A 27,659-nucleotide genomic window follows, 5' to 3' on the forward strand; every position below is an offset into this window, starting at 1 on the left:
CTGCATCTAATTCTTACCTTACATTATATTATTCAAGGGTGTCATGAGAATGATTCACTTATTTCGTTTAGCCTAACTGTTGAAAGGGAGGAAGAAACGAAGCAACAATAGAGAGAGAAAGAGGCGATAGGCGAATAACATTTGGGGAAATATTATGAAAGGCCCTGTTATATTTCAAAATTAAAATGAAATTCGCTAGACTATACTTGTAACTTTGCAGGCTGCATGTGCTGCACCAGAATTGCATGTTCTCTTCTGGTTTTTATCATGGTTTGAACGATGTGCGTGATTCCTGTCCACGTAATACACTATAATACAGTATAGTACAGTAATACAGTCCACATAATACAGTATAATACAGTACAGTACAGTAATACAGTCCACACTCAAAAAGATTAGCCCACTGGAGCAAGTTTCATTTATATACCAAAGAGAGCATAGAGCAAGCTACATCTATGGGCTTTTATGTTTTTCTGTCGTGCAAAATGTGCAGTAGCCTATATCATATATGTATTGGATAACGACACAATTATTTGGGCTTTTTGGGGCTTGGGCTCATTAAATGTTGTTAATGAAGGGCTCATAAAACATGTTTAATGTATGGCTCATCAGGCTCAAAGATTTGTTGGAAAATATTGAAAATATTCAACCCTAACACACACACACACACACACACAATGAAAGCTTGTGATTGCAGGGCCTTCCACAGTGGAGGACTGTTTGATTGGAGGGTCATAAATTCCGTTGCAAAACCTTTTGCTGCAGTATACCCTTCTGAATACAACCCAACACAGTATTTTTCTCAAAACCTTAATGATGTCCATAGGATGTAGACAATAATTGATGTAAACCTGTTAGTTATTTTTTATGAGGTCGAAGTAACTTACAACACTGCAATATATAAATCACAGCAGGACGCTCAACTGAACAATCAGATTGTGTGGCTTTCATAACAATCAGCTGTAGACAAACTCTGTTCACCACCTACAACCTGTACCTATGCCATTGAAAATGGCCTCAATGAATATCATGTGTGCTTTTTAAACCAGTTCCTCTCTTTCCAGGTGGCTGGTCCTGCACCCTCTACATACGCTCCACAACACTCCAATCACAAGCCATATACGATTTCATTTAAATATAACGATGTTCCTCTGAATTACACATTCAGATATGCATAGCACAAATACATTTCAGTATGATTTACTTTGGAATGCTACCTAATTCTCAGTGGCACACTCTGTGGCAGGCTGGCTACATGAATCACTGTGCATGAGCAATTTCACTTGGCTTGGGCTGGTGGTGGTTAGGTCTCTGCAATCCTGGATCCTTGAGTGGGTTTTGTCCAACATGTCTCTGGACCCACTCACTGTCACAGTCATACTCTGGACCTAGTTTTGTCCCATGGAATAAATGTTGTGGATCTTAATGTTTTTCCTTGTAATCCTGGACTATCGGACCACGATTTTTATTACGTTTGCAATTGCAACAAATAATCTGCTCAGACCCCAACCAAGGGACATCAAAAGTCGTGCTATAAATTCACAGACAACACAAAGATTCCTTGATGTCCTTCCAGATTCCCTCTGTCTACCCAAGGACGCCAGAGGACAAAAATCTGTTAACCACCTAACTGAGGAACTCAATTTAACCTTGCGCAATACCCTAGATGCCCTAGTTGCACCCCTAAAAACTAAAAACATTTCTCATAAGAAACTAGCTCCCTGGTACACAGAAAATACCCGAGCTCTGGAGCAAGCTTCCAGAAAATTGGAACGGAAATGGCGCCACACCAAACTGGAAGTCTTCCGACTAGCTTGGAAAGACAGTACCGTGCAGTAACGAAGAGCCCTTACTGCTGCTCAATCATCCTATTTTTCTAACTTAATTGAGGAAAATAAGAACAATCCGAAATTCCTTTTTGATACTGTCGCAAAGCTAACTAAAAAGCAGCATTCCCCAAGAGAGGATGTTTTTCACTTTAGCAGTGATAAATTCATGAACTTCTTTGAGGAAAAGATTATGATTATTAGAAGACAAATTATGGACTACTCTTTAAATCTGCATATTCCTTCAAAGCTCAGTTGTCCTGAGTCTGCACAACTCTGCCAGGACCTAGGATCAAGAGAGACGCTCAAGTGTTTTAGTACTATATCTCTTGACACAATGATGAAAATAATCATGGCCTCTAAACCTTCAAGCTGCACACTGGACCCTATTCCAACTAAACTACTGAAAGAGCTGCTTCCTGTGCTTGGCCCTCCTATGTTGAACATAATAAACGTCTCTCTATCCACCGGATGTGTACCAAACTCACTAAAAGTGGCAGTAATAAAGCCTCTCTTGAAAAAGCCAAACCTTGACCCAGAAAATATAAAAAACTATCGGCCTATATCGAATCTTCCATTCCTCTCAAAAATGTTAGAAAAGGCTGTTGTGCAGCAATTCACTGCCTTCCTGAAGACAAAATGTATACGAAATGCTTCAGTCTGGTTTTAGACCCCATCATAGCACTGAGACGGCACTTGTGAAGGTGGTAAATTACATTTTAATGGCATCGGACCGAGGCTCTGCATCTGTCCTCGTGCTCCTAGACCTTAGTGCTGCTTTTGATACCATCGATCACCACATTCTTTTGGAGAGATTGGAAACTCAAATTGGTCTACAAGGACAAGTTCTGGCCTGGTTTAGATCTGATCTGTCGGAAAGATATCAGTTTGTCTCTGTGAATGGTTTGTCCTCTGACAAATCAACTGTACATTTCAGTGTTCCTCAAGGTTCCGTTTTAGGACCACTATTGTTTTCACTATATATTTTACCTCTTGGGGATGTTATTCCAAAACATAATGTTAACTTCCACTGCTATGCGGATGACACACAGCTGTACATTTCAATGAATCATGGTGAAGCCCCAAAATTGCCCTTGCTAGAAGCATGTGTTTCAGACATAAGGAAGTGGATGGCTGCAAACTTTCTACTTTTAAACTCGGACAAAACAGAGATGCTTGTTCTAGGTCCCAAGAAACAAAGAGATCTTCTGTTGAATCTGACAATTAATCTTAATGGTTGTACAGTCGTCTCAAATAAAACTGTGAAGGACCTCGGCGTTACTCTGGACCCTGATCTCTCTTTTGAAGAACATATCAAAACCATTTCAAGGACAGCTTTTTCCATCTACGTAACATTGCAAAAATCAGAAACGTTCTGTCCAAAAATGATGCAGAAAAATTAATCCATGCTTTTGTCACTTCTAGGTTAGACTACTGCAATGCTCTACTTTCCGGCTACCCGGATAAAGCACTAAATAAACTTCAGTTAGTGCTAAATACGGCTGCTAGAATCCTGACTAGAACCAAAAAATTGATCATATTACTCCAGTGCTAGCCTCTCTACACTGGCTTCCTGTCAAAGCAAGGGCGGATGTCAAGATTTTACTGCTAACCTACAAAGCATTACATGGGCTTGTTCCTACCTATCTCTCTGTTTTGGTCCTGCCGTACATACCTACACGTACGCTACGGTCACAAGACGCAGGCCTCCTAATTGTCCCTAGAATTTCTAAGCAAACAGCTGGAGGCAGGGCTTTCTCCTATAGAGCTCCATTTGCCTACCCATGTCAGAGACGCAAACTCGGTCTCAGCCTTTAAGTCTTTACTGAAGACTCATCTCTTCAGTGGGTCATATGATTGAGTGTAGTCTGGCCCAGGAGTGGGAAGGTGAACGGAAAGGCTCTGGAGCAACGAACCGCCCTTGCTGTCTCTGCCTGGCCGGTTCCCCTCTTTCCACTGGGATTCTCTGCCTCTAACCCTATTACAAGGGCTGATTCACTGGCTTACTGGGGCTCTCTCATGCCGTCCCTGGAAGGGGTGCGTCACCTGAGTGGGTTGATTCACTGATGTGGTCATCCTGTCTGGGTTGGCGCCCCCCCTTGGGGTGGGCCATGGCGGAGATCTTTGTGGGCTATACTCAGCCTTGTCTCAGGATGGTAAGTTGGTGGTTGAATATATCCCTCTAGTGGTGTGGGGGCTGTGCTTTGGCAAAGTGGGTGGGGTTATATCCTTCCTGTTTGGCCCTGTCCGGGGTTGTCCTCGGATGGGGCCACAGTGTCTCCTGACCCCTCCTGTCTCAGCCTCCAGTATTTATGCTGCAGTAGTTTGTGTTGGGGGGCTAGGGTCAGTTTGTTATATCTGGAGTACTTCTCCTGTCCTATTCGGTGTCCTGTGTGAATCTAAATGTGCGTTCTCTAATTCTCTCTTTCTTTCTCTCTCTCGGAGGACCTGAACCCTAGGACCATGCCCCAGGACTACCTGACATGATGACTCCTTGCTGTCCCCAGTACACCTGACCGTGCTGCTGCTCCAGTTTCAACTGTTCTGCCTTATTATTATTCAACCATACTGGTCATTTATGAACATTTGAACATCTTGGCCATGTTCTGTTATAATCTCCACCCGGCAAAGCCAGAAGAGGACTGGCCACCCCACATAGCCTGGTTCCTCTCTAGGTTTCTTCCTAGGTTTTGGCCTTTCTAGGGAGTTTTTCCTAGCCATCGTGCTTCTACACCTGCATTGCTTGCTGTTTGGGGTTTTAGGCTGGGTTTCTGTACAGCACTTTGAGATATCAGCTGATGTACGAAGGGCTATATAAATACATTTGATTTGATTTGAGACATCCCTACCCCATTGAAGTAGAATTGTAAAATGGTTAAGGTGAGGGTTAGGTAAGACCTGGTTATGGTTATGGTTAAGGTAAGGGTAAGGCTTAAGGTTAAGGTTTAGGGTAGGGACATCCCAAGGAACTCAGATAGCACTGCCCTTAGTGGTTAGTACGTACAGTATCTATGAGGTGGCACTGCCCCCTAGTGTTGGCATGTGGCAGAGAGGGGTGAGGGTAGACTATGATAAGATATTGAAACTGAATTTTAAACACACACAGACACACGCAAACATGCACTCTCTCTCACACACACACACACACACACACACACACACACACACACACACACACACACACACACACACACACACACACACACACACACACACACACACACACACACACACACACACACACACACACACACACTTTGACTGGACTCTACAGCCTAATCTCATTGGCCCAGCAGCAACAAGACCCATTTGGCTGCTAAATTAATCACTTTAACATTCACAACTGATGAAGCACAACCTTTAGGTCTGGAAGGATGAAAGGGTCGAGGGACCAGCATAAGACGAGTGGAACAAGGGTGGGAAGGAGAGAGTGACAGAGGGTGAGGGGGTTGTGTAGCAGGAACGGGAGTGTGTGCCAACGGCATTCAGAGTCCCCACACAGCGAGCACCTGCCAGGGAGAAGGCATGCAGAGGTGTACCTGGGGAGTGTGGGTCTGTCTGTCTGTATGCATGCGTACTGTAGGACATCTACCGCAGGGTAACCTGCGAGAAACCAGAGTGTCACTAGTGTGGCCAATGGAGTATTAAATGGAGTATTACTGTACTCTGACAAAGAGAAGAGAAGACATTACTTTAAACTGGACACCAAAATGACTGGTTTCTTCAATGTCCACTGCACAGTTTGTAATTACAGAGAGCCAGCTACAGGCCTAAATTTAACCGTGGTCCGTGGCACTATATGGAATCGGAGAAGACGGTTGTAAAAGGATTTTTTTTCTCCAAACCACTAATATGAGGAACTAATATTTTTGTACATCAATGTCACTACTACTGCAATTATCGGTATGCATTTGTTGACAAAAGCATTAATGAAATGAGCCACCCTCATTTGGGCACCTTAAATGAGAGTAGTTATGAAATACTGAAGTAGGCTACTGTCATGAATGTATAATGTTGGAATGATGAATGTGTAATGAAGTCCTTGTGTAGGAACCCTTAAAATTAGGAGCGACCCTGTTTTAAATGACCATGGATGGAGCCATTTAGATGATTACAATTTTCACCACGGACCTTTGTTTGTCAGCCTTTCATATGTCAGTTCTCCATCAAGTCCATTGTTTGAAATGGCTTTGTCAGGTGCGCTACCGTGAAATGGCATGTCATGTCTAGCGAAGTGAGACCACAGTTGACTTGTCTCTCACTTGGCCTTATGGGAATTACTACTGTTTTTTTCTTCCTATCACCAACATCTGACCTCTTCACATGGAACCCATAAAGTGGTTACCTCTGTTTTCCACCCTGCGGCGTCGCTAGCGACACTCGTCCCCAGAGAGTGCAAAGTCTCTCGTCCTCCCTACGCTCCGAGTGAACGTTAAGAAAAATACAGGCGGGAAAAAAGGAAGGGTGGGGAGAGAAACAAAGCGGAAATGGGTTATCTGTTACCTTCAACAAGTTCCTGAAAGGACATTTCACGGCTGTTTATCCATTTTCTGAACTCCCATCTTCCATAGCCTGAGGCCAAATTGCCATAAGCCCCACAAATGACTAGAGACTGTAGTCAATTTCCAGAAGTACAGCCCCATGAAGTCAGGTAATGCCACAGTCCAGCACACCATGAGAGAAGTACTCTACTCGCTCCAAAACACTAGTCCCTGGACTGCTTCTTACTTCTTTTATCGTCTGAACCACTTTTTCTTCCTGAGTTAATCTGTTTTTCCACTTGGGAGTATACAGCGCAGCACATCTTCAGTTTAACGTTAATTAGCTTTTTATTTGCGCTCTCTCTTCTATCTTGAAACAGAATTGGAAATGCAGGGCCCACAGACATCATGGGGCCACACACAAAGTGCTAGCTTTGTTTGAGCTTAGTGAAGCTTGAACTAAATGTACACTATCGTTCAAACGTTCGGGGTCACTTAGAAATGTCCTTGTTTTTGAGAGAAAAGCTTTTTTTTTTGTCCATTAAAATAACATCAAATTGATCAGAAATACAGTGTCGACATTGTTAACGTTGTAAATGACTATTGCAGCTGGAAACGGCTGATATTTAATGGAATATCTACAGAGGCCCATTATCAGCAACCGTCACTCCTGTCTTCCAATGGCACGTTGTGTTAGCTAATTCAAGTTTATAATTTTAAAAGGCTAATTAATCATTAGAAACCCCTTTTCCAATTGTTAGTACAGCTGACATCTGTTCTGATTAAAGAAGCAATAAAACTGGCCTTCTTTAAACTAGTTGAGTATCTGGAGCATCAGCATTTGTGGGTTCGATTACAGGCTCAAAATGGCCAGAAACAAATAACTTTCTTCTGAAAACTCGTCAGTCTAATCTTATTCTGAGAAAGAAAGCTATTCCATGCAAGAAATTGCCAAGAAACTGAAGATCTCATACGCTGTGTACTACTCCCTTCACAGAACAACGCAAACTGACTCTAACCAGAATAGAAAGAGGAGTGCTTTAATTAGAACAACAGTTTTCAGCTGTACTAACATAATTGCAAAGGGGTTTTCTAATGATCAATTGGCCTTTTAAAATGAAAACACTTGGATTAGCTAACACAACATGCCATTGTAACACAGGAGTGATGGTTGCTGATAATGGGCCTCTGTACGCCTATGTAGACATTCCATAAAGAATCAGCCTGTAATGGATCTCATCCTCCTCTTCTGAGGAGTAGCGAGAAGGATCGTAGGACCAATTTGCAGCATGGTAAGTGTTCATGGTGTAATATTTAATGAATCAAAACTGAACACTGAAATACAAAACCAATAACTTGAACGAACAAAAACCAAAACGGTCATGTCTGGCGACATACACAAAGACAGAAAATAAACACCCACCATACACAGGTGGAAAAAGGCTACCCAAAGTATGATTCTCAATCAGAGACAACTAAGGACACCTGCCTCTGATTGAGAACCATACAAGGCCGAACACAGAAACCAACATAGAAAAACAAACAGGCTGCCCACCCCAACTCACGCCCTGACCATACTAAAACAAAGACAAAACAAAGGAACTAAGGTCAGAACGTGACACAGCTATAATTGTCATTTACAACATTAACAATGTCTACACTGTATTTCTGATCAATTTGATGTTATTTTAATGGACAAAAAAAAACATTTCTAAGTGACCCCCAAACTTTTGAACAGGTGTGTGTTTCTGGAGTTTTTTTGTTCCATTGCACTCTCATTTGCAGAAGTGAATTTACACTAACACAACACAAGTCACATAACTTGCCGCATGTTTAACAGCTTGCTATGCTTATATTGCCTGTTTCCCAGACACAGATGGAGTATTTTTAGTGGTGAATCTCCATTGAACATTCATTTTAGTCTAGGACTAGGCTTCCTCTGTGTCTGGGAAACCAACCCATAGAGTCTGTGGTTGAGGGTCCACCCTTGTGTTGCTGTCCTCTTCTATCTTTTTGGAAGGCTTGGTACTGACAGAGAGAGGCGAAGCTGTTTCCAGTTCATTTCAACACCCCCCCAAAAAATCTCTGCGAGGACGTTGAATCAACGTGGGAAAATGATTGGACTTGAAAAAAGTTAACATAAGGGAATATCCATTTTTATGCCCAACTTTTAACCTAAATTCAATGACCTGGCAAAATTGTTTTATTTATTTAATGTTGAATTCACATTAGTTGACAACTCAACCAAATGTAAATCAAAAATAGATAAATAGTTAAAATAGTTGAGCACATCTGTACCTAGTGGGCTATCTCTGACCATAATCTGTCCAATTTAAGCAGTGGCGATTTTAGCATGTACATCTTAGTGGGCCAAACTACCAAAGAGTGCAAGGTGAAGCTACTACCATATTGTGGGAATAATCACACACTTTTTTCAGGTCTACAGAAAGTGCCTTTGATTTAGAGGCTAAGGGTTGTTTTTGGACTGGGCCATGTTTCCATAGGTTGGGAAGTCCCCAACAGCTACTATAATAACCAGGCCAGGGGTTACGCCCCTCTCAAATGACAAAGACACCCCTCCACCACCACCACCACCACCACCATCCGGCCAGGAGATGACATCACTGTGTCATTTTTTTTAACTAAGTGGGCCCCTTGGGACCACATCTTAAGAATCCGTTACTCAAGCTCTCTCCGTCTCACCAACGTCACCCACATTAAAGAGCGCTAAAGGAGTTGCTAATCCCTGAAGAGCAGCCGTCAGCGGGGCACGGTGACATTGACAAAGTGAGAGGGGCCCATAGGGGAGCGTAACTGCACGCCGTCACTTAACAGGGAGTCAGGGATACCTGCTCGGTCGCTGTCAGTCACTTCACCCTGAATCACCCGAGTCCTCGCAGGAAGGGTTTGAGTGACAGCGGAGAGAGAGAGAGGAGGGAGGGAGGTGGTTGCGGGGGAGAGTAGATGGCACTTATGTTTGCAAGGCAGGCTGAACAGGAGTTGAGGGACTGTAATGCTAATGGTTTGGGGGAAAGGAACGGAGGGAGAGAAGGAGTGGAACAAGGAGGGAGAGAGAGCGGTAAGAGGGAGAGAATGAGAGAGAGAGAGGGGAGTGTTTGCATGTCAGTTCTTATCAATTGAGACGTCTCGAACTGTCTGCCGTTATCTGACGGAACACTCAGTCCTCTGGAGGCTTTTTACTGGATAGCTGTAATTTAGGAACGCCTCTGGTCAATCTCATCATTTTACAAATGGGATTGCTTTCCTCGGCGTTTAACTACTCACTGTGTGCATAGCCACCATCATAGGGTTCAGGGTTTACTGTGGTGCGTGCGTGTGTATATTTGTGGGTGCTCATGCCCGTGCGTGCACTTTGACATTAACTTTCAATGGTTTGTCATAGTTTACTTTCACAATCCCTTAACGCTTGGAAGTCAAACTAAAATGCCACAAACATCTCTTCTCTCTGAAACACTATTTCCTAAACCAATTTTTTTGTTATCCTTGTTTTGGGTCTTGGCCACATAAAGGACGATGAATTTTCCTTCACAGCTGAAAGGCAGCTAATGGAGCAGGAGGACTTATTAGATCAAATGCATTTTAAGGACAGAAAGGGAACATCACAGAGCTCAATTACCAAGAGGCAGAGTCTGAGTCTGAAATGCACACTACTCCCTTTGTAATGCTCTACTTTTGACCAGAGCCTTATAGGCCCTAGTCAAAAAAAAAGTGCACTACAAAGGGAACACTGTACCATTTGGGACACACCCAATCTAAACCTCCACAGAGAGCGTCTTCAGTTGTGTGTTTCTTTGAAACCGATTGAATAACTTTGTCAAAAACAGTTCAAATCTAGGCTGCAGTGACTTCTCTTTCCATCCAGCGACATCTTTAGTTTTGTCCGAGCGTTCAGCTAATTGAGGCTTAAATCTTGATTCTCATTTGGTTCACACTTGCAAATGACTCTAATTGTCAAAGAATATTTTTGAAAACAAGACTAACTTTCATGTTTGCAAATTGATTTGGGATTACTCGCTCCACTGACTCAAACACATTGCAAACATTTTAAAAAGCAGTAATGTTTATAATCACGTTTTGTTATCACTGCAATATATCTGAATTATTTTTAAGTCTCACATCCAGAGAACATTCACTACAATCTTCCCATTTGAGAAATGTCACTGGGCTGTGATCCAATCAAATGTCTTAATTTCCTTCCAAACTATAGGTAAGTGGAAGGGTGTGAGGGAATTCCACCATATTGCTTGCACCCTGGCATGTCCTTGCAGATCACTCGTAACTGGTTAGGAGTACGATGGCTATACTAGCTAATATGATAGAGTAGAGTAGTTTGAAACAAAATATGTGATTTGTCTTAAATCTCTACCCAGTACAGCCAGAAGAAGTTTGGCCAACCCTTGGAGCCTGGTTTCTCTCTAGGTTTCTTATAGCTTCCTGCCTTCTAGGGAGTTTTCCTAGACACTGTGCTTCTGACTCTGCATTGCTTGCTCTTTGGGATTTTAGGCTGGGTATCTTTAAAGTACTTTGACAACTACTGACGTAAAAAGGGCTTCATATAAAATACATTTGATTGATTGATCGTAAGTTATACAGCTCTCTAAAATGACCATTTATCATCACTGAAAGCATTTAATTGACTTCAGTGATCCCACATCATCTGAGTCTCTCCACTTTGTCTGTGTGACTTTTCAGCTCTGAGAAACACTGCTGCCTGGTAGCGCTTTGCTTCACCACAAAGGGCAGGCTTCTGTCTCATTAATTTTACTTCCTGACACTGTCATCCAATGATTTATTACCTCCTGTCACAGGCTTCCTGATTGGCCTATTCTTCCTTAATGGGGTGCCATTAGTATAAACCTTAATTTGAGTGCACCCCTCTCACCTAGGTCGATACATGCTATGGCTCATAATGTTGGTTGTTTCAATGAAGACTGGGAGGAATTGGTGCAGGAATTTGACACAACGCCATGTACCTGTTAGCAGTCGGTGGAGTCAGTGTTTCACGTTTCTGGCGCATTGTGTGATGTTGAGCAGCACACATATGCGTGTTCGTTGAAGTAGAATGAATTTGTGTGAGTATGTGTGAGTGAGAGATACTTTGCGTGTGTGAAAGAGAGAGTGTGAGTGCCTGTGTGTGAGAGTGTGCATAAGAGAGAATGTGTGTGTGTGTGTGTGTGTGTGCATGCATTGGTCTGTGTTCATGCTTTCTTTCAGCCCCTCCAGGAGTCTTGGAGAATGAAAAAACAGAACCAATGTCTGGGTAGTAATTTGCTGGTCAGAGACAGCAGACACACAGTCTATTGAGAGAAAAGCCAAACTCCAGTACTCCTCTGAGCCAGGAGACAGACAGTCAATTTCCCCCACACTCACTGCCAGCCTTGGCCTGGACTCGGGTAGTTTACAGAGATACACTCTATGTGAGACTGTGCAGAGACTCTAAACATGGCCACTTAAGCTGCTCCTTGACTACGGCATGAATGGATGTGTGTGGAGTTGATGTGATATTGTGAGTGTGTGCAAGTTTAAAGTGCACGTGTGTGTGATTCTCTGGCACACTTAGTCTAGTGAAAAGCATGAGCTGTTGCACACCCAAAAATGTTTGTATAGGTGCTGACTACTGTAACGACAAGAAAACTGTAGGCTATAGAAAATAAAGTCACAAACCCTCTATATAATCTCAGAGTAATGTATTGGGTAAACCACAAACGTGTTGGTATCACTGTGCCTTCTTCAGGGTAATGTCATGAATGCTTGAATCAGGTTATGTAGACAAACAGTGCAACCAATGACCATAGTAACCTAGAAGAAATGTTGGTGGTTTCCTTTACTCATTAAATTACTGTGAGCTTATACAGAGTGTGTACGATTCTCTGTCACACCTAGTAACACATAATTAGTAACACATCACCTTTTACATTGAACAAAAAAAATGCTGCTAAACAAACAAGGCATTAGTCAATGTATTTTATGAACACATACAATGTTAATATATTCTCTTAAGAACAGATGTCGCTCGTTTGGTAACTGATATTTGTTTTTACCTCGACAGCCACCGTACTCGCATGTTTTCGTTTGTTTATGTTGTTAGCTTGGTGGCTAGCTAGTTTCCCATAATCTGAAGATATGGCTGACTATTCCAAAGTGAAAATAACAAAACTTGTTTTGAAAGGACTTCACAAGGGGTGAGTTTATTCCTCCACATCGAATTCAATATTTGTTTGTGTGGAAGATGGCGAATCAAGCTGGCTAATAATGCTATCAAACTAGCTATCGTTCATCGACTCTGACCAGGCATTAACAGTTAGTTACTGGCTAATGTTAGCTAGATAACTGTTTGCTATTTTCCTTTTTCCCAATTTGACCTTGCTAATTTTGATCCATAATTGTCTTGTAGAAAGAAGAAGCACAAGGATAAGAAGAGAAAAAGGGACGATGCACAAGATAAACCGGATATTGTTGGTATGTTGTTTGCTATTCATTCTTGGTAGCTAGCTAGTTGAAAAGGGTTCTTATGATACTTCACAAAGTAGCAAACAATCATGTTTTTTTCTGCTTTCTGGGTGGATGGTGGTGTATCAGTGGCTTTGGGGAGATTTCAGGAACGGTTGCAATAGAGATGCAGACTAATTCCTACATCCATGCCCTGGATACTGGTCTTTTCACAGTTGGTGCACCACATCAAGGTAAGAAAAGTGCGAGACTATCTTTAGCTAAATTCACCCAATATTTATTTTTGTAGTACACTACTTCTAATCCAAGTCACATAGAGCTCTCCTTTTCCCATTTGTTACATCGGTGAGTCGATAGGGTTAATTTTGAAGTGTTGGCGATGTGTGTGGGGCATGATCAGAATGTTATGCATGAGTAAGTGGCGTAGTATGGGAGCGTTGTACTGCCTCAACCCAGAGGCTTTTGTGGTACAGTCCGTTAGGCTTTCACCTCTGCACCGCATGAGCTGGGGGTCGAGTCCCTGTTACAGCTCTCACTCTCCTGCTCCACCTGTTACCAGGGGGCAGGGAGGGAGGTTGAACGTAGTGGACATTTTGATTTGTTTAGATACAGATGACTGTTTTAGACTGTTATGAGACAAACACTGGAAGAGATTGCAAACCACAGGTATCAAATAGGGGGCTTATGCACAATTCAAGACCTAAGGGAAAATCCTTTTGATTTCCATTACTTTTTTGACAGCACCCCTTTTGATTTAAAGTAAACCTTCCATACATATTTGCCCTTTGTAGAAGTGCTCAGAAAGTAATTTTTTTTTTGTAATCGTTTGACTGCTTTTAAATTAACCGTTTATCTTTTCCAGTGATGAAGACATGGATGTCTCATGGTATGGTGGGGTATGCAACATGTGTCAACTTTGAGCCCCTTTATCTCCTGAATGTTTTGGCATTCAGGTTCAAAAAGTCACTTTCTGATAAATGTTTCCATGGGTAAACATGTATGGAAAGTTTTGTTTAAATGGATTTACCCCTAACACAAATCTTTGGGGTACAAGACCGTACTGAGTAGGGTTGCACATTTTGGGGAATATTCAGAGGTGGTAAATAACAGGAATATTTGGGAATTAACAAAAATATATATGCAAATTAATACCATTTAAATGTAGATGTTTTTTTTGCATTGGATATATTTACCATATCATATGGAGACAAACATAAACCTTTTACCTTATCGTAAGTAGACATCATTTCAAATTATTAAATCATTCCAATAGAAATATAAAAAAACTATTTAGTCACGAATTGAACTTTAATTAAATGATTTGACTCTTCACATGCGATGATTTCACTGAACAACAAAAGAAAGGAAATATTGAATGATCCCCAATGATCCATCGCATCTCCCAAAAACGTTTTCAACAGACATCTGTATAATGATAATCTAGAAACTAAAGCTTTGGTTGTCTTCCTCTCAGGCTTCCATGTCTTCTCCCTGGACTTCCTCAATGTCCACCTCTGAACATCAGACTCTGAGGCCTCATCTTTCACTGTCATTTTCCAACCTGGTTGAGGATGGCTTGTTGTCGGGCTCAAAAAACCTCAAATTTGCTTGAATGGCCACTGATTTTTCAACCCTTGTAATGGTCAGCCTGTTGTGTTCTTTGGTGTATGTGTGTTCCCAAACAAGGACCAGTTGCGCTCTGATTTGGATGATGTTGGAGGCAACAGGGGAAAGACCCTCAGATCCACAACGTCCCTCCCACTAGGTGGCTGATGAGATATGTTGGCACAACTGCCATATTGCATCTCCATCCCAAAGCCCTTGCTTGGAAGTGTACTTCGCCCGACTGCCAAGTACCTTGCCCTCATCCAGCCCAAGGTGGCGAGACACAGTAGGGATGACACCACAGGGCTTGTTGATCTCTGCACCAGACAGGGTGCTCTTGCCAGCATACTTGGGGTCCAACATGTACGCTGCGGCATGTATGGGCTTCACGCAGAAGTGTTCACACTTGTTGATTTATTTTAGAACTGCAGTTTCCTCTGCTTGGAGCAACAGTGAAGTGGGCATGACCGTATGAATTTCTTCTCTTACATCTGCAAGCAGGGTCTGAACATCAGACAGGATGGCATTGTCTCCCTAAATTTGTGCAATGGCTACTGCTATAGGTTTCAGGCTGCTTACCACTCTCTCCCAAAATACATCATCAAGGGGGGATCCTCTTGGTGGGGCTGTCCATATCGGCAGACTGTGATATGGCAATTTCTTGGAGAGACTCCTTCCCCTCATGGGAACTGCCAAACATGATGACAACCCCACCCCAACGGGTGTTGATGGGCAGATTCAATGTGGTGCTCTTATTCTTCTCACTTGGTGAGGTAGATTGCTGCTATAACTTGATGACCCTTCACATACCTAACCATTTTCTTGGCTATCTTGTAGAGTGTATCCATTGTTTTCAGTGCCATAATGTCCTTGAGAAGCAGATTCAATGCATGAGCAGTACAGCCATTGGGTGTGAAGTGAGGGTAGGACTCTACTTTAGACCAAGCAGCCTTTATGTTCGCAGCATTGTCTGTCACCAGTGCAAATACCTTCTGTTGTCCAAAGTCATTGATGACTGCCTTCTGCAATGTAGAGACCGGTGTGTCTGTTGTCCCTTGTTTTGCTCTTGTAGAATACTGGTTGAGGGGTGGAGATGATATAGTTAGTTATTCCTTGCCCACGGACATTCGACCACCCATCAGAGATGATTGCAATATGGTCTGCTTTCTCTGATTTTCTTGAACTTCACTTGAACTCTGTTGAACTCTGTATCTAGCAAATGAGTAGATAAAGCATGTCTGGTTGGAGGGGTGTATGCTGGGCGAAGAACATTACACTTCAATACACATTGCCTGTGAGAATCAGAAGTGAACCAGTTGCATACACAGCTCGAGCAAGACATTCCCCAGCATTTCTGACTACGTCCCCTATTGAGTTAAAAAAAACTTCTGATTCCAGGAGGACCATGAGCTGTTAATATCGATAAGGTGTCTGATTCATCATTTTCGCTTTGATTAGAAGTAGAGGGACTTTTGTCAGAGGTTGCTTGTTGTGAGCACTGAGGAAACTTTATGCACTTGGCCAGATGATTCTGCATCTTTGTTGCATTCTTCACATATGACAGTATTTGCAAATGTACACAGCTTTTCCTTCCACATTCGCTGCAGTGAAATGTCTCCACACATCAGGAAAGATTAGAAATACTAAATTTTTATCATAGGTACACTTCAACCGTGAGAGACGGAATCTAAAACAAAAATCCAGGAAATCATATTGTATTATTTTTAAGTAATGAATTTGCATTTTATTTCATGACATAAGTATTTGATACATCAGAAAAGCAGAACTTAATATTTGGTACAGAAACTTTTGTTTGCAATTACAGAGATCATACGTTTCCTGTAGTTCTTGACCAGGTTTGTACACACTGCAGCAGGGATTTTGGCCCACTCCTCCATATCCTTCAGGTTTCGGGGCTGTGGCTGGGCAATACGGACTTTCAGCTCCCTCCAAAGATTTTATATTGGGTTCAGGTCTGGAGACTGGCTAGGCCACTCTAGGACCTTGAGATGCTCCTTACGGAGCCACTCCTTAGTTGCCCTGGCTGTGTGTTTTGGGCCATTGTCATGCTGGAAGACCCAGCCACGATCCATCTTCAATGCTCTTACTGAGGGAAGGAGGTTGTTGGCCAAGATCTCGCAATACATCCATCCTCCCCTCAATACGGTGCAGTCGTCCTGTCCCTTTTGCAGAAAAGCATCTCCAAAGAATGATGTTTCCACCTCCATGCTTCACGATTGGGATGGTGTTCTTGGGGTTGTACTCATCCTTCTTCTTCCTCCAAATACGGCGAGTGGAGTTTAGACCAAAAAGCTCTATTTTTGTCTCATCAGACCACACGACCTTCTCCCATTCCTGACCAGGTGCTGCTGTGTAGTTCTGGGCTGATCCCTCACCTTCCTCATGATCATTGATGCCCCACGAGGTGAGATCTTGCATGGAGCCCCAGACTGAGGGTGATTGACCGTCAACTTGAACTTCTTCCATTTTCTAATAATTGCACCAACAGTTGTTGCCTTCTCACCAAGCTGCTTGCCTATTGTCCTGTAGCCCATCCCTGCCTTGTGCAGGTCTACAATTTTATCCCTGATGTCCTTACACAGTTCTCTGGTCTTGGCCATTGTGGAGAGGTTGGATTCTGTTTGATTGAGTGTGTGGACAGGTGTCTTTTATACAGGTAACAAGTTCAAACAGGTGCAGTTTAATACAGGTAATGAGTGGAGAAGAAAAACTAACTGTGAGAGCCGGAATTCTTACTGGTTAGTAGGTGATCAAATACTTATGTCATGCAATAAAATGCTAATTAATTACTTAAAAATCATACAATGTGATTTTCTGGATTTTTGTTTTAGATTCCGTCTCACAGTTGAAGTGTACCTCTGATCAAAATTACAGACCTCTACATGCTTTGTAAGTAGGAAACACTGCTGATTTTGCAGGTTATCAAATACTTGTTCTCCCCACTGTGTGTGTGTGCGCATATATATATATATATATTTGACATTTATTTTCATGGTGGTCAAACTGAATGGTTAAGATTAGGTCTGTAAGAGCTAAAGTTATTGTACAGTCTGACAGCAGTGGGTAGAGTGGTGTTTTTGTTGTTTTATAATACGGGCAGTAACACAGGACTGTCTTTCTCAGCAGCCTGGTGGTGCAGTCACCTCCCTTAGAGGGAGCGGGTCATGCAGGGGTTGTTCGAGAGTGTGCATGTTCCTTGCCAGATGCACTGCGAGGGGAGCTGTGGTTGGACTGCTCCAACTCTGGAGATGATCCTCAAGGCCCTCCTCTGCATCCTGTCTAGTTGGGCCTGCTGATTTTTACTGCATCCAACTAACAGCACTCCACCGTTTTCCAGACAAGGTCTGACCAGTATAGTATAGACTGTGACCAGATCTTCAGTGAGTAGTCCATTTCTGGCAAGACCATTCAAAAAGTACAGGCATTTTGAGGCCTTCCTCACTGACTGCTCCACATGTGTGTCACCACTGAGGTTAGAGTCTAGATGAAAACTGATATATTTAGTTGTTGTTACCACGGGTACTTCCTGTCCTTCTAGGATTAGTGGTGCGGGTTGTGGATGGTCTCAATAATAACATATCTGAATTTCCACAGACTTTTTTTCCATTTAGGAGCAGGTTGTTGGATGTGGCCCACTCTTCCAGCTGCTTTTGCCTGGAAAAGTCCTCCTGGATGCTGGTTAGTTGTATATGGCTCGGGACAGCCCTACATCATCAGCATACCCAGTGTCACTGAACTTTTCGGTTGGACATGTGAAGGATAAACGGATATGGTGTGACAACGCCCTCTTGTGGCACACCAGAAGTGGCCGAATGTGCCATTCATCATCACCCTCTGCCTTCTTCCGCTGGTGTAGCTGTGGAGCCAGGCTAGTAACCACAGACACAGTTAAATGTCAGCCAGATGTTGCAGGAGCTTTGAGGGGGTAGTTTGGCAAGCTATCGCCAAAACACTTCTTGAATCCCCTCATCTCTGTCGCATCACTAGCAGCTCAGCTGCTGAAATCAACTGCGATTCAAGTGACTTGCACCAATGTTACCAACTTGGGTGGTCTGCACAACTCAACAGGTTGGCCCACTAAACTAAAGGCATCTTCATGTCTCAAAAAAAAAAAACTAATGGGACCGTAGTTTCAATTGGAACTTGATTTACTTATTATCATCATACATTATGATTATCATAAATGATGGTTATTGTAAGGTATGGTCGCGCAACTGGTAGCTTGAGCACACGTTGTTTTGTGAACTTAATCTGCTTAAGTCAAGGCGGTGTGGTGTCTTGTGCAACCGTTTAGATGGCAACTTCACTCAAGTTGTCAGAATGAGTCACACTAAAATGGCTGTAAATTCTTAAATGATTTCACTTTGCAATTCGAACTGACAAGATTGAAATGAAGGAGAGAGAGAGAGAAATCTAAAGTGGTCCTGTTGATTGTTCCCTCTTATAAAGTCGTTTTTGAAATGCAAGCCTGCCCAGCATGTCACTTGCATTTACTTGAATTGTCTGCATCGGGGCCTCCCGAGTGGCGCAGCGGTCTACAGATCCGGGTTTGATCCCGGGCTGTGTCGGGGGCCGACCGCGACCGGGAGACTCATGAGGCAGCGCACAATTGGCCCAGCGTCATCCGGGTTAGGGGAGGGTTTGGCCGCCTTGTCCCCCATCGCGCTCTAGCGACTTGTGGCAGCCGGGCGCATGCATGCTGACTTTGGTCGCCAGCTGTACAGTGTTTCCTCCTACATATTGGTGCGGCTGGCTTCCATGTTAAGCGAGCAGTGGCGGGGTCGTGTTTCAGTGGATGCATGGCCTTCTCACCGGAGTCTGTAAGAGAGTTGCAGTGATTTCCAAGACTGTAAGTATCAATTTGATATCACCAAAAAAATGTAAATACACTTTTTGAGGTCTGTGTTGGATTCTGTAATTCGGCATTATAGACAGAGCAAATGGAGCTGGTAATCGTCTGGAATTAATGAATCCCAGAAGAGAATGGAAGAAAATCTCCCCCATGAAGCCCAGTTTTCTCATGCTCCATTCTATTCCAATACGAAGTGAGGAAATCAAAGAGCCGTAATGGACGTCACATTCCATTAGCCTGGCAAAGTGGCAGGGAATTTTTTTGTGTCATTGTGGAGAATGGGGGGTTCGCTAATTGTTTCTTCCAACTTTATTTTCTTGCTTTTTCGATGACCACCGCATTCGATGGCTGCCTGCGTGCGGTACCAAGCGTTTTGAAATCTAAACCCATTTTGTCCTAAACGGTATAGGATTTAGCGTTTCGTTCTAAATCAATTTGAAATCACACTCTGAGAGAGTGGACACGGAAAATGAAAGGGAGAACTGAACTACTATGTTGTTCCAGAAGCTATTAGGACATTCATTTCTGCACAGCTTGCCGGGTAATGGTTTTAGCGAGGAAGCTGGAATTGCTCCTCCACACACACACACACACACACACACACACACACACACACACACACACACACACACCAGGCATTAATCTATTTCTTTGTCCTCTCAAGCACGTTATTGGATATCATCAATATGAATCTGGTGCTAGCTACGATTTATGGTGCCCATCCATTTGCAGAGGTAGGAAGACAATGAAATATTCGAAGGAAATGTGTTGCACAGCTCGGTGATGGGTTAGAATGCAACAAGGTAACAGGCAAAGAGCTCTCTCGTCTCATGGTTTATGGATATCAAGATCCAAATGAGTATCATTGACCTAATGTCATTGTGATTCTTTGCCTCTGAAATGCATAGTTCTTCAGCACAACATATACATTTTTCATACCACCAAGTGGTATTGTGTCTAGGGTCCACAATAGATCCAGACCCACTGGGTAGTTTAAGGTGAAAAGTGTAGTCCACAATCTAAAATGAACGGGAAAGATCGGCACCAACCATTTCGATTGAATGTTTACCATTCAAAGTTGGCGTGCATGACAAGTTAGAGGGATATTGCCAAAGTGTGCTTGAATCACATCTTTGAATCCAGGCTCACAGACGATATGCTTCGTCTCCCCACTGTTAGCCCCACTGACTAGCAAGCCAGACCCCCATTACACCAGCCCCTGAGCCTCAGGGAAAAGGCCTCAACTTGGGGGTGGAACACCTAACCTAACTAGCCAAGCTAGTCTAAATGGGAGTTTCCAGGCAAAAATTCTCTGCCCTAAGGCGACAGATGTTTTGAGAAATGTTCAATAAAACCCATCCACCCTCCAAAGACAGAAACGCAGACCTGGGATTCAGCTCACGGTTTTTCATTGAAGAGGGAGAAAGAGGGAAAACGGCCAGGAGAATAAAACGTGAACAATTCCTATTCCCTTGGTGAGGCTCTAACTTGGGAGGCAGGCTCATTTAAATGAGATGAAAGAGAAATTGAGTTACAGGGACAGAGAGATGATGTTTCTGCATTTTTATGGGATTTTCAGTAAGAAGGAACCCCGTCTAGAATAGTTTAGCCCTCTCAAGCTGAGAAAAGACCTCAAGATGCTTAGTCACTGGATGCAGGAGACTTTGAATGCCCTCTGTAAGGTCAATGGTCAGGGGGAGATATAGGCCTGCTTTAGGGGATGGAATATAATTAGAATTTAAACTGTCTGTCTGACTATTGTGGTCTGAGAAACATGGTGGGGCAAAAAAGTATTGTCAGCCACCAATTGTGCAAGTTCTCCCACTTAAAAAGATGAGAGGCCTGTAATTTTCATCATAGGTACACTTCAACTATGACAGACAAAATGAGAAAAAAAATCCAGAAAAATCACATTGTAGGATTTTTTAAATGAATTTATTTGCGAATTATGGTGGAAAATAAGTATTTGGTCACCTACAAACAAGCAAGATTTCTGGCTCTCACAGACCTGTAACTTCTTCTTTAAGAGGCTCCTCTGTCCTCCACTTGTTACCTGTATTAATGGCACCTGTTTGAACTTGTTATCAGTATAAAAGACACCTGTCCACAACCTCAAACAGTCACACTCCAAACTCCATTATGGCCAAGACCAAAGAGCTGTCAAAGGTCACCAGAAACAAAATTGTAGACCTGCACCAGGCTGGGAAGACTGAATCTGCAATAGGTAAGCAGCTTGGTTTGAAGAAATCAACTGTGGGAGCAATTATTAGGAAATGGAAGACATACAAGACCACTGATAATCTCCCTCGATCCACACAAGATCTCACTCCGTGGGGTCAAAATGATCACATGAATGGTGAGCAAAAATCCCAGAACCACACGGGGGGACCTAGTGAATGACCTGAAGAGAGCTGGGACCAAAGTAACAAAGCCTACCATCAGCAAGGGAATTGAAGATGAAATGTGGCTGGGTCTTTCAGCATGACAATGATCCCAAACACACCACCCGGGCAACGAAGGAGTGGCTTCGTAAGAAGCGTTTCAAGGTCCTGGAGTGGCCTAGCCAGTCTCCAGATCTCAACCCCATAGAAAATCTTTGGAGGTAGTTGAAAGTCCGTGTTGCCCAGCAACAGCCCCAAAACATCACTGCTCTAGAGATCTGCATGGAGGAATGGGCCAAAATACCAGCAACAGTGTGTGAAAATCTTGTGAAGACTTACAGAAAACGTTTGATCTCTGTCATTGCCAACAAAGGGTATTTAACAAAGTATTGAGAGAAACTTTTGTCATTGACCAAATACTTATTTTCCACCATAATTTGCAAATAAATTCATTAAAAAATCCTACTGTGATTTTCTGGATTTTTTTTTCTCATTTTGTCTGTCATAGTTGAAGTGTACCTATGATGAAAATTAGAGGCCTCTCTCATCTCTAAGTGGGAGAACTTGCACAATTGGTGGCTGACTAAATACTTTTTTGCCCCACTGTATGTGAGCCTAGGGAATTTATTTGCTAGCCCAATGGCCAATGATTGCACACAGAGGTGTGGTTTACATTTGCATCAGCCTGTCCTTGAAATTGACAGACACCCCCCCCCCCCACCCCCCTTATCTTTCCCTAAAGTTGTGAGAACCTGTGATGGTCACATCCTTACGGAGTGTGTTTCTCGGTATGATTAACTAGCTTCCTTTCATAAATGGCCCCTGATCTGGCAGGACAAAGCAATAGGGTAGAAATCCATCCACAACTTTTATCCATCACCGAGGAGAAAGAAAAGGACACGAGGGCATGAAGCTATAATGGGCAGTAATATATATTGATAATATGTATTATGTGAATATACAGTACTCAGCACACGCGAGTAAGCAATTAGCCTATTAAAATGTTTATCCGACTCCATAAAGATAATGAATATAAAGATATACAAGCAAGCATTAGGGCAATATTTTCCAAGCATATAGATCCCAAGGTGAACTTGCAGGACAACGCGTGAACAAAGAAAGGCTTACTAAAGCCAGAGACCTAGAAGTCTAGGAAAGGAGAATTGATCATGCAACCTTCCTCCATGGACTGGATACAGGACAAGAGAGAGAACAAAGGCATTTCATTCTATTTATAACATCTGAAGGTGTAACCTTTCAACCCAAAACCAACCACCATTGACCAATCAAACGATAAGTTGAGAGTGGCCGATCTCCACGGGGTGTCACCGCATTTAGGGTGGTGCTTAAATTGGGGCAATGATTTCAAGTGGAACATTTTCTGAAGGGGTGGGAGCCTTTAGCCGAGAGTTTCTTTTTTTTAAGGGGGTGGAGATTTCTCTAGTCTTATAGTATCTGTTCTCATACATCTCCCCAAGAACCTAATCGAGCATCTGACGCAATTACGCAAGATTTGAGGTCTGGGTTTCAGAGAGTAGGGTTGGGTGTAGGCGATCGCTAGCACACTGCAGCAACATTGTGTAGCCCGAGGTTGTGTGTTATTAAGGACCATGAAGCATTAGTAAAACATGAAGGCAGTACGTCAGTACGTCTCAAGGGTAGAGGAAATTATGCAAATGGCCTGTTTCTCAGAATGACACATCATTATTGTACGTTAATATATTCTAGATCAAATGCATTGTATTGGCACCACTGAAACAGATTTATTTTTTTTCCCCAAGATCACAACCCTGGCGAGAGAATGTGAGAAATGCTAATCGTGCCCGACGTTTCGACACTCTGAATGTTAAGTCGGCAGAGCCAGGCTCCCAAATGTTTGAAGTGATAATAGAGTCGTCTAGTTTTAATCCTCATTAAACCAACACTAAAGCTCCTCTCGGATAAAAATAAGGAAAATAAAAAGTGAAAATGCTCTGATTTTAGAATATCAATCAGGGTTTCGTGACTCTTAAAAGGGAAATGTTTTCTTTGATATTTTCCAGGTCATGAAGGGCCAGACCCCCCCCCGGAGCAGTTCACTGCCATCAAGCTGTCAGACTCTAGGTACGTATGAAAGGAGTAAATATCACCTACGCACATTTTATGTTGACTTCTTCTCTCCAAATCTGAATAGAAAGTGTCCCCTGGTGAGTTATAATAGACTTTGGAAGAACAATTACAGTCTCTGCAGGTTTACAATTTTATAAATACAAAATTGGATTTAAATGGGAACGTTTATAAAGGAGCATCACTTCTGTTGTTCAAATGGTCTTTATCGTTGAATAGTCTTTGGAAAAGTTTTTAGACACTCAAATCAGCCTGCCAGTATCCAGGCATGAATGTTTTTCTCCCTAGGGTAGCCCTGAAGTCTGGCTACGGGAAGTATCTAGGGATCACCTCAGAGGGGGTCGTGGTGGGACGTTCCGACGCCATCGGCTCCCGCGAACAGTGGGAGCCTGTTTTCCAGGACGTGAGTGAAGCAACAGTCAACCCCCCCCCAAAAAAAATGGTCAAAGTCGATGCATACAAAGACTGTGATATAATGCCATTTCATATAGAACTTGTTGCATAGTAACCCAAAATATAGATAAGCCTCGTTTTCTTCACAAGCTTGTTGCTTTGTTGATGCGGTTCGGAGTGAAAGCTTGACGCTCTCTGCATATGAGCTTTTACCTCGCGAGGTGAAACTCATCTGTCAAATATTCTCTTCATTTCTGTTTGTCTTCCTTTTTTTTTTACTAATTTCTTTCTCTTTCCCCCGTTCCAGGGAAAAATGGCTCTCATGGCAGCAAATAGCTGTTTCATCTCGTACAGTGAATGTGGGGACATTGAGGCCAAGGGCAAGTTGGCGGGGGATGACGAGATGGTTAAGGTGATGTATATATTTCACCAGGTCGCTCCATAACCCCACCCCTCCCCATCTATACTACAGAAATTACATCCCAATTACATCCCACTGGGGCAGTGTGAAGTTGGTGACGGGATGAAAAAACAAAATGTCTCCGAACATTAGGGGGTGGGCGGCAGGATATTGCTATTCAACATGCAACTGTTTTGTGTTTTGCCCCTCTCCCCTTCTGCCTCTCTCTCTCTCTCTCGATGATGATGATGATGATGATGAACAGATCCGGTCATGCGCGGAGAGGGAGGTCAAGCGAAACGACGACATTGCCGACGAGGACAGGGGCAACGTGAAGAACTGCGAGCTCAACTACGTGTATGTACTGGCTGTCGGCCTAAATCACACTCCCAGTGGCAGCAACATTTGCAGCGGCAATCGTACACGGCTGTGATTCCATGCTCTCTAGTCTAGAGGTTGTAAAACCCCTGTTGTCCGGCTGATCTTGTCCAAATGAACATAAGTAATGGTAAAGGTATCGGAAATGCCATGGCCTGCCCTATATCACAATGTTTTATGCATTTATGAAAAACGTTAAGACAGACCTTTTTGTCAGATATGCCCAACAAGGATCAACAGTGGACTGTTATCCTAAATTACTGTGCAGTACTGCAATTATACCAAAATTATTCATACTGGCTACATATCTGTATTTTGAAAGTTCTATATCTTAAACTTGATTGTTGACATGCAAAACCTATTGGGACTATGTCAACAATGGACAAATAGTTTTGGGGTGGATTTTTCCTTTAAACTTCACCTACCAATTCTCACGGGGGGGCATTTTATGTCGAAAAGACAGCCAGGAAGGTGGATGGGATGAACTCTGTGACCTTCCGTAGACAGACAGTGATTTCCCTCCATTTTCATCTGACAACCTTCCACTCTGCTTCTGCGAGATTTTGACAACTAATTCACAAGCCCGGATGCACAAGGAGGAGGAGGGTGCTGGTGGGGGGAGCGTAGGGGCGCCACCTCATCAATCCCGCTCCCTTAAGAGGCCGATTGATGGGCCAACGCTACGGGGATGGAAATGGGAACGAGAACGGAACCACCGCTGCCGCTTTTACGGCCCACGGCGGCCCATTAAGTTCTGAGAGCTAAGCGTGAGCAAGGCTGTCATTGTGTTCCGTTTCTCCTCTTCCCACCTCAACTTCGTGTTCCTTTAAAAAAATATATATCTTCCTCCTCTCCATCGTTTTTTATTTTAGAGGAGGAAAAAACACGGGGGAAATGGACTCATCATGTTGACGTGCCGATAATGGCTGCCCTTGAGCCCGTCATCGTGATGTAGTGCTTAGCATCCCAGAGCGTGTTGCATGAACAGAGCGCTGCCCGTGAATCATAAACCAGACAGACTGTAACCACTGCTAGAGGGCCTATTGCACTCTGTATGTATCTACTATCAGGACTGTTTACGTCAATGAAATGGCACGGTACATGCGAGTGTAAGTTGCTCTATACACATTTGTATACACATTTGTCATTGATAATAGTCGTCAGGTTTATGCCCCAGAGAATGCATTGTTATTTATGTTCCGAACTCTGACATTGCTCTTTCTAATATTTCTTAAGTATTTTATTTGGGGGATTTGCATGTTTCTTTGGGGGGGTTTTGTATCATTAGGTATTACTGCACTGTCGGAGCTAGGAACATAAGCATTTCACTACACCTGTGATTAGATTTCTGTTCCGTGATGTTATTCTTTGTGTTTGATAGTGGCGTGTGACTGGTCCTTCCGTGTCTTATCACGTGTTAATGTCTCACTGAACAGGGATTTCTGATGTTTCAGAAAGAAGTTCCAGAGTTTCCAGGACAGGTGGCTGAGGGTGAACGAGGAGGACACAGCAACACGCTGAAGATGGCCCGGAAAGACGGGAAGTTCCACGAAGAGTTGTTAGACAGGTGGGGGGGGGAAACATCTTCACAAAAGAGGCAAATCCTAAACTTCCATTTAAGTCTAATTTTCATTCAGTCTCCCATTGACATCAATGCATGACTAAGTGAAGTTTTGATTTCAGTGGCCGTAGCTGCCCCAAAGGAAACAACCCGCGAACACACAAATTGGTTTTAATGATCAACATAAACTTCCTTTCCAAGAAATCGTTCTGGAACTGGTCCAAATTACTGTTGACATAACTCCTACTGATGGCCATTTAATAGCAGGATTTGGTCATGGAACTGGTCAAACTGCCAACATACTCTAAACCTATTTGCGCAAACCTGTTTCAATTCAGCATGTGATTCTACAAGCTGATTTGTCACATGATAGCTAATCACATTGTCTGGTGGATAGTGGTGGATACTTTTATTTTTTTTGTCCATAGGAGAGCCAAGATGAAAGCAGACCGATACTGCAAGTGAAGATACAAGAATTGATGGATTGTCCACTCGTCTTTGAATTTCTTATGTTAAAATCAAAAAGGCTCTTTTTTAAAATTAGTTTTATTGTTTGACTGGAATTGATGAATCTGTTTTGATGGAACTTTTTATCATGAATACATTTTATTTGGTTAAGAGAAAGTAAAACTGTGTGATTGTCATTTCAATCCCTCAACCCCTTCCCTAGCAGGCTCCTCAGAAGACTGAATAGCTTGTTTCACTGAGTTTCCCATCTCAGATAATAAACAGCAGTAGTGGTTATGGTGAACTGGATTGTATTTGAGAGATTACCCAGTGACCAATTTCCCTGTAAATCATTGCTAACATGCCTACCACCACTATCTGTGTTTTGCCCTAAAAAACAGCAGATCAGTAGATCTGTTAGATGTTTGGGACAGTCCATTGATCTTTGTGTATTAGGCAATACTGTAGGGAGAGTGGGGTAAGTTTATTTTATTGTTTTGCTTTCAGCATCACTACATCAAGGGAAATATAGTATTCTTTCTAACAAAGATATCTACATATATTTCAGGATGTTGTGTATCCCTGGAAATAATCAGAATTCATGTTTTTAAAAAAATACAGTTTTGAAAACATAGCTTATTAAACATTCTCTGTTCAAAACTTACCCTGGGTATGTGGTAAATTGAGCCAACTGAAAAATGTCTGTACGGAATGAAATATCACTAACTTTTACAACC

General features: G+C 42.8%; 1 protein-coding gene across 7 annotated transcripts; it reads left to right on the forward strand.

The window, feature by feature from the left end:
- Positions 1-12,376: 12,376 nt before the first annotated feature.
- LOC124012347 (protein FRG1-like) lies at positions 12,377-27,654 on the forward strand. 7 transcript variants are annotated; one of them, XM_046325856.1, is made up of 9 exons: positions 12,433-12,510; positions 12,723-12,787; positions 12,908-13,011; positions 23,680-23,740; positions 24,032-24,146; positions 24,444-24,548; positions 24,802-24,893; positions 26,369-26,481; positions 26,904-27,530. In XM_046325856.1, the coding sequence occupies exons 3-8, from the start codon at positions 12,945-12,947 to the stop codon at positions 26,433-26,435; spliced, it is 507 nt and encodes a 168-aa protein (XP_046181812.1). In that variant the 5' UTR covers positions 12,433-12,510; positions 12,723-12,787; positions 12,908-12,944; the 3' UTR covers positions 26,436-26,481; positions 26,904-27,530. The 7 variants fall into 7 exon arrangements, with proteins under 7 accessions (XP_046181810.1, XP_046181816.1, XP_046181813.1 ...); XM_046325859.1 differs by having other exon boundaries at positions 24,037-24,146; XM_046325854.1 differs by lacking the exon at positions 12,908-13,011 and having other exon boundaries at positions 12,377-12,510; positions 26,904-27,654.
- The last annotated feature ends 5 nt before the right edge of the window (positions 27,655-27,659 follow it).

Source organism: Oncorhynchus gorbuscha, linkage group LG24 (assembly GCF_021184085.1).
Source record: "Oncorhynchus gorbuscha isolate QuinsamMale2020 ecotype Even-year linkage group LG24, OgorEven_v1.0, whole genome shotgun sequence".
NCBI classification, from domain to species: domain Eukaryota; kingdom Metazoa; phylum Chordata; class Actinopteri; order Salmoniformes; family Salmonidae; genus Oncorhynchus; species Oncorhynchus gorbuscha.